Consider the following 14,636-nt stretch of genomic DNA (forward strand, 5'->3'; position numbering starts at 1 on the left):
TTTGCTTGATTTTTTGTAACCTTTTGGAAGATGAACCATGGAAAGTACTTATAGGAGATGGGAGGAGAGCTTGGTGGGTGGAGGACTTGGCCTAGCAACCAGCCAACAAGGCTGGCCAGCCTCCCTTGGTGGAGAAATAGGCCAACAAGGTGATGAGAGTGGTTGTGAGGATGGTGCAACCCATGCACCTGCAAACGCTGTTCAATTGACGAAAAACGGGGTTCCACCGGCCAGTAGCCCCTTGATCATCACAAAATTCAGATGGAAAAAGGTGAAAGGGACAGGTGTTGACCATCGCGCGAAAGAGTGACTTCATCGCGCGATTGTTGTACCAACCCCGCGATGGTCAACAATCAAAACTTTGACTTTGACCAACACCTGACAGATAAATCATCGCGCGTAGGTTCCATTTCAACGCGCGATGGTCAAACCTTAGGTCAAGGTCTTAACTTAGGGTTTTGGGGTTTAGGATAGGTTCCACTTATTTTCAAGCCCAAACCATTTCACTCTCAAAACTGTTTATGATCTAATTCATCATCGGGGAAACAAAAAACCGAAAAACGAAGTAAATCAATTGGGAAATCAGATTGGGGTGTCTACAACGTGTCAGAGCTCAAGGCATGCAAGATGACCAAAACACCCCTCCAGCCGGAACAAATTCCTTTTCACTCCCAACCCAATCGTTTACAACTCGTTCCCAAACGTACACCACACAAACCCATGAATTCGTTCCTTACCGACAGCCCACAATTCCTCCTCTCCAAGCCGCCTTTTTGACTTTCTTTTCGCTTAACTGTTGGGGGGAATCTAATCCGGAAGGAGATCACATTACCCAATTCTAGTCTAGATCTGCAACCAACAATCAACCTACCCAATTCTAGTCTAGATCTGCAAGTCTCGATCTGCAACCAACAATCAACCCAATTCTAGTCTAGATCTGCAACCATCAATCACTATAACACTCCCTTCTACCTCATCAATCCGCTGCGAGCTAGAGAGAGATGGGTGATATTGCAGTTGATATTTTTTTGGAGACCTTGAAACGGCTTATAACGAACTCCAAGCTCCGTTTAATTAAAGGTGAGAAACATCAACTTCAATCTCTTGAGACGGAGACAAAGTACCTAAGAGAGTTCCTCAAAGTTACGGAGAAAAAACGCAACGAGCATATAGAAGTGATGAATCTGGTGAGGCAGATCAGAGATGTAGTATTTGAATTAGAGAACACCGTAGAATTGTTTGTAAGTCGTGCTTACAAGCTGGATCATCTTTCCGGTTGGGACAAAATTTTTGAATGGTTCCGTTGGGACCGTTTTTGTGAATCCTTGTTTCTTTGTAAATTACTATGCAATGATCATGATTATCTTTTCCTAGACCTTCAAAGTGTTAAAAAAGTGATCAAGACTCTTACAGCTAAGGTGAAACAGATGTACGACGAGAATCTGTATGACATTAATGGAACAACAGTCAAAAAACTCGAGCACTCGTTTACTGGATCAAGTGGATCAGGTATTATTGGAACATATTCTCAATATTTCAAAATTAGTAAATTTCAATAGACTTTAGTTTTTGTATGTTTTTAGCTTCAATATTTGCCCTGTTTTACACAACGAATTTATGTTATTTTTTATGGTTCATGTTAATGTCATAGCCCATTAACTACTGTAAAACATAAGAAAGACCACGGTTTTAGCTTTAGCCATGATCTTTGTATTTTTATCTCGGGTTTCAAAAGGTGACCAAACAAGCTTGCAGTGCTACAGTATCACCCACCATATACAACAGTAACCAAATCAAAACACAAACTTTCCTTCCCGTCTTTGTGTCCACAATATGCGTTTTACAGACAGTGAATCATCATGAAAAGAATTGGAAATATTATTTTGAGTAATAAAAAATAACGTTTGTAGGAAACTTTCAAATTAAACCCAAATCAGATTAATCACTAAATTGAAGAGCCTCTAGATCGATTTATCTCCTTGTGTCAGCCTTATTCGGCAAGGAAAATAAATGAATTAATTAAATCAAACAAATTAAAAGAAGTTATTGCTAGAAGTTCAATATTGTACCAGTATAATCAAATATACGTACCAGGCTCAAACCATTGTTGAAGAAGAGATCGAAATAATAGGAAACTTACATGTAATTTAGAACTGTTCAACATATTTCATACGAAAAAGTTTACCCACCTATATACTGTACAATTCGCACTTCATCCAGCAATTTTAATCCCAAAAAAACCTTCATACCCTACCAAACAGCTGTAGTGTATACTAGAAAGTGAAGACATGTGGTAGAGTCCCAGGTCAATTCTCACACTGTTCAGTGATCGATCGGAGCTCAAAAGTTAGTCAGATTAATTTAAGTTCATCTATGCTCGTCCAAACTCCAAAGAAAGATGCATTTTTTCTGTTTCTCAACTAAGAATATTTTAACATCAAGCATACCATCCGCATCTGCATCTGTATACTGTATTACTTGGAGTTTATTAATTAGTTGACCCCCTAGAAATCCTGACCGAAGGGATGTCACTCTCGTCCGGACGGGATATGCTGATTTGATCCTGTTCCACTTCTCTTCAAGCCTTGAGCACCCTTTTGACACCGTTAACCCTCGACTTTGCTTCAAATGTTATCTAACGGTTCCGTGAGTTCTGAAACGAGAAAATGAGTATCAAACTTCAAGTAATATAGTAAATTGATAGAATAAGAATAATTTAGGGGACGTTAATGGGCACATTTATGCCCCTATCACAGATTTACAAGCATACCTTTCACATCTTTGCACATAAATCAAATCAACTATTCTAGGATTCGTCTCCTGCACAAGGCAATGCAAGACATGACTTGCTGCCTTTTCCTTGTTTGGGGCATTGCAAATTGATCGTTGTTTTACTATGCCAAAAATAAGTAATAAAACGAAACAATTACTGCTAGAAAAAAGATAGCGGTAAATATTTCGAGTATCATCCTTAGGGATTATGAAGGCTAAGTCACAATTATTTCAGTTACTTTCTAAATTAATTCAGAAAAGAACTGATTCTTGATTTTGAGAAAACTAAAGAAAGGTTGTAATTAAAAGCAATTGAATGTAATGAGATTTAACGGAAGAAGAACGAAAAAAATATTGACAAGTAGTTGTTGATCAATAGAAAAAGATAGTTCACTAATCCACCTTTGGCAAGTGTTACTCAAAATCTATCTTAGCAGAGGGAACATTTTTAATTGCAATCAATGTTACAACTCCAAGAAGCTAAAATAACACATGGTCAAAAGACTCACCTATGCACACATGCATATATGTATAGACTGTTTTGGACACAATTGTGTCCGGATCTGTGTTTAAAGATGTGTTCCAAGACTTTACGAACAAATATTGGCTTGGTTAAAAATCAAAATTTTGTACTGTTCACCGCTTGATGTACCCTTATTGAGTTTTCTTAATAAAAGCCGATAAAAAAAAAACTTATCATTCATATCATCAACCATAACAATACACAACATGGACCATAATAGTGAGTAACATGAACCACAAAAAATATGCAGGCTAATGCTACAATAAACCCTTAATTTAGCGTTAATTCAATTGATTTGATACAACCACAATTGTTTTCCTTTTCGCTCGGCAATATTATATCTATCAGACGTACAACTACTTAAATAAGAGTCCTGTCAAATAATTCATTCAAAATGGGAATCATGGGATATGAGAAATTGTTCAATTCCAAACACAGATAATTTATTTTTTGTTACATTTACTACCCCCATAACTTTTGGCTTCTCCCTTGATCGTTACCCTTCCTTTTATTTCCATCAGGAGGATCAAGTTCATCAAGAGGGAAAAACACATCCAAAGTAGTAGAAGAGAAGACACTGGTCGGTTTCGAGGATGAGATAGAGACGTTAATGGGAAAGCTTCATGATAGTGAAGAGGGTGGACGGCTGGAGCTTATATCTATCATTGGCGTTGGTGGAGGCAGCAAAACCACATTGGCCAGAGAAGTGTATGATCGTCCTTTGACGTCAGAGAAGTTTGAAATTCGCGCATGGGCAAATGTTTCTCAAGACTATCACAAGACCATGAAGAGGGATTTGTTAATTAGTATTTTGAAATCAACTTCCCCAGAAAAAAATGAAGATTACAGAGAGAGTAGCGAGGATAAGTTGGGAGAAAAGTTATATAAATGCTTGCAGGGTAGAAAATATCTTATTGTCATGGATGACATATGGGACATTGAGGCTTGGAATGATATCCAAAGATCATTCCCTAGGGAATGCAAGGGGAGTAAAGTGTTGTTAACTAGCCGATTCCCTATTCAACCAGATAGAGTTCCCTACATCCCTCATTGGTTGAAGCCCTTACCAAAAAGTTGCAGTTGGGAGTTATTACAAAAGAAGGTATTTGTTTTAAAAGCAAAATGTTGTACGTAATATAACTAGAATAGTGAAACAAGTGCATCATTATGTTGTTCTCATATGTTTCCAATTTATAATTTCTTTTCAAGTATTTCTATTTTGAAACATTTTTTATTGCTTGTCATATAGTAAATTCTTAAACTCCTATTACTTGGATCAAGTTGTATGTAATTACAATTATAGACATCTAATATCGCCCATATATATCCAACAGGTATTCGGGAAGAAACACTGCCCACTGGAGTTGGTGGACATCGGTAAGCAAATCGCAGGAAAATGTAAAGGACTTCCACTCGCAGTTGTCGCAATAGCTGGCATTTTGGCAATGGAAGACAAGACACTCGATGTGTGGGAGAAAGTTGCCAAAAATTTATGTTCAATCATTGCCAAAAACAAAGAGGGCTGCATGGAGATACTAGAACTTAGTTACAATCACCTGCCTCTTCATTTAAAAGCGTGTTTTCTTTACATTGGAGGACACCCTGAAGATTCTAAAATCCCCGTACGCAAGTTGATATGGTTATGGATTGCAGAGGGATTTATTCAGCAAAGTGATGGGGGAAAAAGCTTGGAGGCCATAGCACAAGATTACTTGATCGGTCTTATTGATAGAAATCTTGTAATGATAGCTACAAAAAGTAAATCCCACGGAGGAATTAAAGCATGCTGTATCCATGATCTTCTGCGTGAATTATGCTTGAAAAAAGCAGAGGAGGATAATTTTCTTGCACAAAATTACGGGGATGATTCTTTTTCATCTTCTACTACAAATAAGCATCGTCGCCTCTTCGTTGGCCGTCACTTCTTTCGTAAGCTTCCCCGAAGGCCTCGTGCTCGAAACCTTCGATCTTTTCTGTTCCTCTCCTTGCCAAACTCTTCACATTCCTTGCCAAACTATTCATATTCAAGGCTTGAACTGTTAAATCCATTCATGACTAGGCCACATTCAATGCAAATGAATCTATCATTTTTTGTTGAAAACTTTGAACTTCTCAGGGTGTTGCATGTATTATCTGTTACAAGCCAAGGAGAAATAGGAATAGGAGATCTAGTTCATTTGAGATACTTAGCATTTGGGTTACAAGAAGGAAAACTTTACCATTGTGCACCAAATTGTTTTCACTACCTCTCAAACCTAGAAACCCTTAACCTCCAAGTTACATTCCGGGTGAAGATTTTGTTGCCTCGCGATATAGTTAAGATGGTTAAGTTGAGGCATCTATATACTAAAAAGGGGATATTCGAATATCATCATGTTTCCAATTATGATGAAGAGGAGGGGAGTATGTTGGATAGCTTACAGACCTTGCACCGAATGTGTGTTTGTGAGCATTGCCTACGTTTTTTGGAAAGGACTCCTAATCTAAGGAAGCTAGGACTTTGTGGAGATCGACGTCATTATATTTTCGCCGACTTAGAATTCTTAAAATGCCTTGAGATACTCTATGTCTACTCCAGAAGCATTAATGGGCTGAAGCTTCCTCCTACTCTTACGCGGCTAACTTTGAAATATACGGGATTGAAGTGGGAGGATCTGTCAATAATCCTTCAAACCTTGCCGAGCCTTGAGGTTCTCAAATTATTACGCAATGCCTGTGTGGGACCAGTTTGGGACACAAGTGAACTTGAGGAGGGGTTCCCTCAACTCAAGTGCTTGAGGTTAGAAGATTTGAACATCAAGGAGTGGAATGCTTCTGAAGATCAATTTCCGAGACTTGAGGTCCTAGTGATTTTATGGTGCCGAAGACTGAAGCGGATCCCGATTGATTTTGCTAATCTAAACGAACTTCGCGAAATTACGATTAAGCACTCCAGTCAATCTGCAGAGGAATCAGCCAGGGAAATTCAGGAAAAGCAAAGAAATAGAAGAGGAGATGATGATTGCCTTAATATTACATCCAGGCGTAAACAGCTCAGTTTTATTTTAAGTTCCTGGACCAAACCTACACTGGATTGTTGAATGTGGATACATAAATGATGCTGAATGCAGTTTCTCGTGTGTGGAGCGAGCATTTCACGAGACCTTTTAGTCATGATTGTTGCTTGATCTTCTACCTACTCTCCCTATTCAAAACTTGTTTCCCGCTTTTGGAATCCTAAAAGCTAGAGTCAAAACTCTTCACTTCACCCAACACCAAAATCCCCCAAAGTTACCGTTATTCCCCAGAAAAACCCACCTAATCACCCAACCTATGCCCCACCGCAAAATTTTCAAATTCAAACTTCACTTTTGGTTCCACTCAATAGCATCAATCAACAAACAGTAGATACTCCTAGTATATGACTACTGGAGTAATAAAATGGATTCCAGTTGAAGAAAAAAAATTGTAGACCGTACTGTTTTGACTTTTTTGGGTAGTTTTCAAACTCATTTTAATGATCGAAATTTTGCACTATTTGTATTCACATATAAGGACACTTTTGAAATTTTATCAAATTTTTACTTCTATTTTTGGAAAGGTATGTAGGATTTCAAAAGAAACCCTAAACCCAAGATCTCATGTCAAACCATTGAAGAAAATAATACCGAATGCGTACCTGTCGCATTGGAGGATGAAAACCTTAGTGTGTGGTTATTTGTCTTCCGCCTCCAAAACCTTTCTCTTGATCTTGACCTTAGTCTCACACACAATGGGATGATATGAGAAAAGAGGCTAGGGTTGGAGTAGGGACCTTGACCACCTATTTATAAGCCTTGGTTCCATCATAGTCCATCAAAATAGATGGAACCATATTGGGCCCTTTAATTGGTCTCTACATATAAAATAAGTCTGCACCACTTAACGCACGTGATATGACCCAAATACGTGCTAATAGAGACGTATCTATTACCCGGGTCATATTAATTGAACGATCACAACCTTATGGGTAATACCGACATCACTCAAGCCTTATTCGACAACATACAATGTTTAATTTTATGATCTATGTAGGCCCACAACAGAAAATTACTAACAATCTCCCACTTGGGCCACATAGGTCATCCTGATATTAGACATTGTAAACGTTAGGAGCTCAAACTTTTGTTGTTGAAATTTATGAGTGTCATCTCAAAACAATCTGGTCCATTGAAAACATAAATATAGGATCATGGCGGCCTTTGCCATATTTATCATGACAGGACCTATCCATGGTCACAAATACCTATGAATTCAATGACATAGATCAAGTACGGATATGTAGCATGGAAAACACATGCAATGTGATCCTTTATCTTGCTTGTTTCCAATTGGTCCAACTTTATAACTCAATAGAGTTCCTGTATCATGCATATTTTCAAAACTTCATATATAACCACAATTAGAAAAATATGCAACTTTATTTCAGAATCATCAATAAACCGAAAGCCACAAATGTCAAATAATCCATAATATGAGTAGCACAACTCCCACTAACAAAATACTTCATTAGAACTAACCACTATTGCACGAGCAACATGTTCCTTAAACACTAAAGGTGGTAAGCCCTTAGTAAGCGGATCCGCAATCATGAATTCTGTGCTAATGTACTTAATTGACATAAGATGATTCTGAACTCTTTCTTTAACGACAAGAAATTTGATGTCAATATCCTTTGATTTTGATGAACTCTTGTCATTCTTAGAATACAGTTCAACAGCTTTATTATCACAATTATCACAATAAATCCTTAGTGGTTTCTCGATGTCACTCACTATATGAAGCCAGGTGACAAAATTCTGCAACCATATTGCTTACTTTGCTTTATAGCAAGCAATAACAAACTCGGAGTCCGAATATCCAACAATGTTCAAAAAAATTAGATTCTCCGATATGTGAGCATGTCATTTGCAAATATCTACCAAGCATTCCAACTGCGCACGCTATATCCGAATGCGTACAAACTAGAGCATACACATGACTCCCTACTGCTAATGCATAAGGGATGTCTTCCATTTGTTTTCTTTTCAAATCATTGTTTGGGTATGGGAGCAAACTAATTGTGTACAACTTTGCATGCCAAATCTACAAAGCACCTTATCGATATACGACTTTTGTGATAAGCCAATATCGTTGCTTGCCAGTAAGATATCGACACATAATACTAGAAAAATGAATTTGCTCCCACTGATCTTATGATAAATACATTGATCCATAGCATTTTCCTTAAAACCAAAAGAGGAAATTACTTGATCAAACTTCCAATACCATTGACGGGATGCCTGCTTTAAGCCATAAATGGATTTCTTTAGTTTGCAAACCATGTGTTCTGATTCTTTTGTCTCAAAACCTTCTGGTTGTACCATATATATGGTTTCTTCAAAGTCACCGTTAAGAAACGCAATCTTTACATCCATTTGGTGAAGCTCTAAATCATAATGAGCTACAAGTGCCATAATCATCGTGAGAGAGTCTTTCGATGATATCGGAGAGAAATTCTCTTTATAGTCAATGCCTTCCTTTTGAGTAAAGCCTTTAGCAACAAGACGTGCTTTATATCTTTCGATATTACCCTTTGAATCCCGCTTGGTTTTAAATATCCATTTACAACCAACGGGTTTGACACCTTTAGGCAATTCAATAAAATCCCAAACGTCATTGTCACTCATAGACTTTAACTCATCCAATATGGCATTCATCCATTTTAGGGAGTTAACACTTTGTTTGGCTTGACTGAAAGATATGGGGTCATCCTCCAATCCTATATCAAACTCATGTTCTTGGAGATAAATGATATAATCACTTGAAATCGCTGATCTCTTCTCCCTACTAGATCTCCTTGGCACTTCCAATTGAGTTTGTAGGAGACAACTTAGGAATAGTCTGGTGGTTTGCATCCGCATCCTGTACTAAGACAGGTGTGACCACATCATCAATCTCAACATGAATCATAGGAATCTCAATATGTTCCTCCTCAAATTGAAAATTCCTGGGTTGTTGTGCACTCCCGCCACTTTCAACATCCTCAATTAATTTGGCATTATCCGTCACAATTATGGTGTTTGTGGAAAGGCAATAAAACTTGAAACCCCTTAACCTTTCTGAGTATCCAATAAAATAACAGCTAACAGTTCTTGAGTCTAATTTTCTTTCGTTAGGCCTATAAGGCCTAGCCTCAGTTGGACAACCCCATACATGGAAATGCCTAAGACTAGGTTTCTTTCCAGTCCATAACTCGTTTGGGGTTTTAGCTACTGCTTTACTGGGTACTCGATTAAGGATATAAACTGCAGTCTTTAAGGCTTTTCCCCACAGGGAATCTAGTAAAGAAGAATTAGACATTATACTTCTAACCATATCCTTAAGGGTTCAATTTCGTCTCTCAGATACACCATTTTGACGTGGTGTCCCTAGCATGGTGTATTGAGGTACGATGCCACATTCTTCCAAGTATCTTGCAAAAGGCCCTGGACGTTGTTCGCCTGATCCGTCATATCTACCATAGTATTCACCACCACGATCAGATCTAACAGCCTTAATTTTCTTAGTAAGTTGATTTTCAACTTCTGCTTTATAGGCATTAAATACACCCAGTGCCTATGATTTTTCATGTATCAAATACAGATACTCATAACGAGAATAGGCATCTGTAAAAGTGATAAAATGCCGTTGACCATTCCAAGAAGCCGTAGGGAATGGACCACAGATATCGATATGTGTCACTTCTAAAACGTCTAAACTCCTTTGGGCACCAAATTTCCTTATATTTGTTTGCTTCCCCTTTATGCATTCAACACAGATTTTAAAATCTGAAAAATCAAGTGGATCAAAAATTCCACTTGACACAAGCCTTTCAATTCTTTCTTCGAGATATGTCCCAAACGCTTGTGCTACAATACAGAAGAGTTCTCATTAATTAATTTTCGCTTCATACCATATTTGTCAACATGCAAAGTTTCATTAAACTTTAAGTGAGAGGCATCCAAGTCTAACCTGTATAGACTATCAATTAGACATCTAGTATCAATAATATTTGAATTTTGGAAAAGATTGAAACCTCCGTTTCCAAATGAACAAGTATAACCAGATTTGTCTAAACAGGAAACAGAAATCAAATTCCGTCTAAATGACGGTGCGTAAATAGTCTCATCCAAATCCAAATAAAAACCAGATTCTAATTTAAGTCTTTAGACTCCAATTGCCTCAACATGAACTTTATTGCCGTCTCCCATATAAATGAACCTTTCGGCATCACTGGGGATTCGACTCTTTATACAACCTTGCATAGACACGCTAATGTGGATTGTTGCACCTATATCAATCCACCAAGTGTTGGGTGGTACTTCAGCTAAATTAAATTCATAGCAAACAAAATTGAATTGATTACCTTCCTTTGCGAGCCACTTGTGATATCTGGGACAATCCTTCTTCACATGACCAACAGTCTTTTTACAAAAGAAACAGAGAACACATTTATTCTGTTTCTGTTGCACGGTTGTCTGTGAAGTCCCAGCATCTGCAGTTCCCTTAACCTTAGGGTTTAATTTTCTTTTCTTAGTGCCCAAATTGCCATGAGAATGAATTGTAACATGCTCTTTCCATTTCTTAAAGTTGGAACCCTTAAGAATTAGAATATTATTCAAATTGGCAGATGTAGAAGATGCAACAACAGAAAAGCTCACAATTAACAAATATCCATCTACTTTAGTGCAATGATAATAATAAGAGAACTTGAATATAATTACCATGCAAAACTTGGTCTAATTGTAGGTTTAAACAATCAGACAAATAAAATGAAATTTGATATTTGTGTCTTTAATGGTGGGCCCTTTCGAGAAACCTAACGCATCATCATAACCAAGTCTTTAGACAATAATTATCACATGCAAGTGGTCTTCTCACTAACAAGGCTAGTTAATATGAACAATATAAACTGGGTCTGGTCAATCAAAAGCCTTCCTTTGGGCCGACTATTGAACGCATAGGCAAATTCTAGAACTATATTATTCAAAAAATCAACTACCTTATACCGCTTAAAATCTGGCCAAATCATAACCTTCCTTTGGGCCGATCACTACCCGCACGGATCTAAATGTAACTTTATGTAATCCAAAACTTTTATCTTCAAATTCAAAAAAATCTCCATGAGACCACTTTGGTGGTATATCACTTTAATTTTCCCAAACCCTAGATATGGATTACGAAACAATCTTTATGCCCCAAACTAAATCCTTAATCGAAACAAGTAATAACCATGAATTTTAATCGCTGTATAGTCGCACTGTATCATAGCGGCATAAAAATACCTTTGATCCTCTTAACAGTAGTATGTGAGCAATCTAACCAACATTGGCACAAAAAAAATGTATATTGAAATCACTGGTCTGGACCAATATATAATACATAATTATTAGACAAAATGTTAGATTCTCATTACTACTAGGCAACAAAAGTTACCGCCGGATGGAAAAGGAATTCAAAACTGATGTTTTAATAGCCGCACGCCGCCATGCAAACCGTATTACAGTAGGTAAACCGTATTACTGTAGCCATAATAGATCAATTGAATAAACTATATTGATCCAAGCATTCAAACGGCAAGGAACGACGACAAACGGGATTCGGAAATCCAGCCGAGATTGGAGTTATTACTTGTTTCATGAATAAAGGAAAAACGAACTTTATATTTTCCTCAAGAATCTGACAAGAGGCTCTGATACCACTTGTAGGATTTCGTAAGAAACCCTAAATCCCAAGAACTCATGTCAAACCATTGAAGAAAATAAATACCGAATGCGTACTTGTCGCCATGGAGGATGTAAACCTTAGTATGTGATTATTCGTTTTCCGCCTCCAAAACCCTTCCCTTGATCTTGACCTTAGTCTCACACACGATGGGGTGGTATGAGAAAAGAAGCTAGGGTTGGAGTGGGGACCTTGACCACCTATTTATAAGCCCTGATTCCATCATAGCCCATCATAATAGATGGAACCATATTGGGCCATTTAATTGGTCCCTCTACATATAAAATAAGCCCGCACAACTTAATGCACGTGATATGACCCAAATACGTGCTAATAGAGACATGTCTATTACCCGGGTCACATTAATTGAACGATCACAACCTTATGGGTAATACCGACATCATTCGAGCCTTATTTGACAACATACAATGTTTAATTTTGTGATCTATGTAGGCTCACAAACAGAAAATTACTAACAAGGGACAATTATTTTGGAACATTCTAAAATAGAATAAAGGACTCTCAATTAGGAATGGGGGAGTAAAAACAATGTTGACCGACACCCCAGACCAAAATCCACGTATTTGAAATAAACATGTCTCGATCATTAGCTCATAGGGAGTAAACTTGATCTTTGTTGGGACAAACTTCTCAACAAGCTTTCCAAAATGTTCATCCCAACAAGCTCTACGAGATGAACAATTTCAATAATTAAAGTGAAATCGAAAAGAACCAGCAAAAGAAACTAGATCTATCCAAGTTTTTCCCTCTACGGAGGAGGATGCTCCTCCTTAATAAAAACACCCATATCTACCAAACCCTCCCCAAATTATACTCCTATCTCTACTCCTAATAATTGTGGTCTTAAATCCTTACCCATTTTGACTGAATACTCCTGAATTTCCTACTATAGAAGAAATCCCACATCTCTGTCTCCTCTCTCTGTCCATTGATAGGTGCTTAAATGCACCCATTTAATCTCTTTAATTTGTATTGTGCTTGTCAAGTTATATGGTTACTTGGTACTCTTTATGCGATTTTCATAATTGCAGATCACTTGGGTCGTTTGCATAGAATTGGACTTTAAATTGGAGATTTAAAAGTTCGAAGATGTGATTGAAATGTGAGTCAGGATAGCCCAACATATTATTTGGACTTTGGAGGCTCAACGTGCTAATGGGGTTTACATAAGTTCAATTAGTGCGATTATAATTACCTTGGAAGTTTAATGGTTGAAAGTTTCCTAATTGCAGAAAAGGAAACAAAATCCCAAGAAGAAGGCTACGTTTTTCTGTAATCAAGAAAGAAAATCATTCCAAAGCGCAGATCGTCTCTCACAATTTTCTTGGGCACGACATTTCGAGAGGATTTTTCAGAGGAAATGAGAAACAAAAGATGATTTTTCAGAGGAAATGAGAAACAAAAGATGAAGGCCTTCAGACCACGATGAGCTCTCGAGCTATATCGGTTCTCAAGCTATTAGATCGGTTCTTGCACTCCTCGTCCCTCTCCGTTCCAATTCCGATTGCGACGCCATTAAACAAAAGTTGAAGGTTTGTACTTACCCAAAAAAAACAAAGTTGAAGGTTCGTTTGAGACCCACCAAAGGGAACGAGGTTTGTGGAATTCATTGGCGGCCGATAATATCAGTGATCATCGTTCAGGAATTGAAATTGAAGAGAGAGTACTGAAAGCTGTCTGTTGAATTTCATTTGGTAGCGACAAAGAATGGGTTGCTCGGATAAAGTTTCAGCTTTTCATTTTAGTGGTTGGACTGCTTGGGGTCGTAGGCTCACGAATTTTAGCAAATTATTAATCGCCTTGGAAGTGTTCGATGATTTGTCTCTGTTGAAATATGTTGTTAGAATCCACCTTTGCTTGTGACAAAAATGCAACATTTTAAGAAACTGATTGATGTAAGTGTAGTTTGTAGTTGCTTTGATAAGGAGGATTTGGGAAGAAGGGGGAGCCTGTGCTTGCTCTTGAAAAAATATTTCCAGGACAGCAGCAAACCGGGTGCTATGTTCTCTGCTTGGGGGATTCCAGTGCAAGCTCCAAGCAGATTCCCTTCAAAATCGTGTACTTCTTCCCTCCTCCAAAATCTTCCCAGATTTCGTCCCCTAGAACAACGGAGGAGGGGTTTAGAATTGCGATTAGAATTTTGGAGAATGGACTTTGGTTCTGCAACAGAGAGTTAACGTTGGTTCAGTAACAGAGAGTTAACGTGGGTTAAGAATGGGCTACGTGGCAGCCAGAGAAGGGTGAGACAGAGAGAGGGACAGGGATTTGGGGACAGAGGATCCGAGTTGAGCTTATTGGCATTTTGATGTCGAATAAGCCAGGGTCTTTCGGCCTAATAAGTCTTTCGGCCTAATAAGATAATTAACTTATTTTTTTGTCTTTATTTAAATTTTGTTCACATTTGTTAGCTTTCAGTCAAGTTTTCATAAATTTGTAAAAAGTAAAAAATTACAATTGAAATCGAATTTTTTGAATAAAAATAAAAAAAATTGTCCTATTGATTTATTTTTTTCTTTATTCAAAACATTTATAATTTTTTACTTTTAAATTCTTCTCA

The 14,636-nt window shown here is 37.6% G+C and overlaps 2 protein-coding genes across 7 annotated transcripts in view; both read left to right on the plus strand.

Moving 5' to 3' along the window:
• LOC131312048 (putative late blight resistance protein homolog R1B-8) overlaps nucleotides 1–14,636 on the plus strand; it is a 45,917-nt gene that overhangs the window by 25,962 nt on the left and 5,319 nt on the right. For 2 of the 6 annotated variants that reach the window (XM_058339763.1, XM_058339766.1), the window contains exon 1: nucleotides 914–1,509. In XM_058339763.1, the coding sequence (XP_058195746.1) occupies nucleotides 1,002–1,509 (508 nt within the window). In that variant the 5' untranslated portion in view covers nucleotides 914–1,001. Of the gene's footprint in view, nucleotides 1–911; nucleotides 1,510–3,816; nucleotides 4,398–4,629; nucleotides 6,592–14,636 lie in introns of those variants that run through there. The other 4 variants (XM_058339764.1, XM_058339765.1, XM_058339767.1 and 1 more) reach the window with 4 other exon arrangements.
• LOC131312054 (tubby-like protein 8) overlaps nucleotides 12,985–14,636 on the plus strand; it is a 60,766-nt gene continuing 59,114 nt past the window's right edge. The window contains exon 1 of the mRNA XM_058339777.1: nucleotides 12,985–13,014. The gene's annotated coding sequence lies outside the window, so the exon portion shown is untranslated. The remainder of the gene's footprint in view (nucleotides 13,015–14,636) is intronic.

Source organism: Rhododendron vialii, chromosome 12a (genome assembly GCF_030253575.1).
Source record: "Rhododendron vialii isolate Sample 1 chromosome 12a, ASM3025357v1".
Classification (NCBI taxonomy): Eukaryota; Viridiplantae; Streptophyta; class Magnoliopsida; order Ericales; family Ericaceae; genus Rhododendron; species Rhododendron vialii.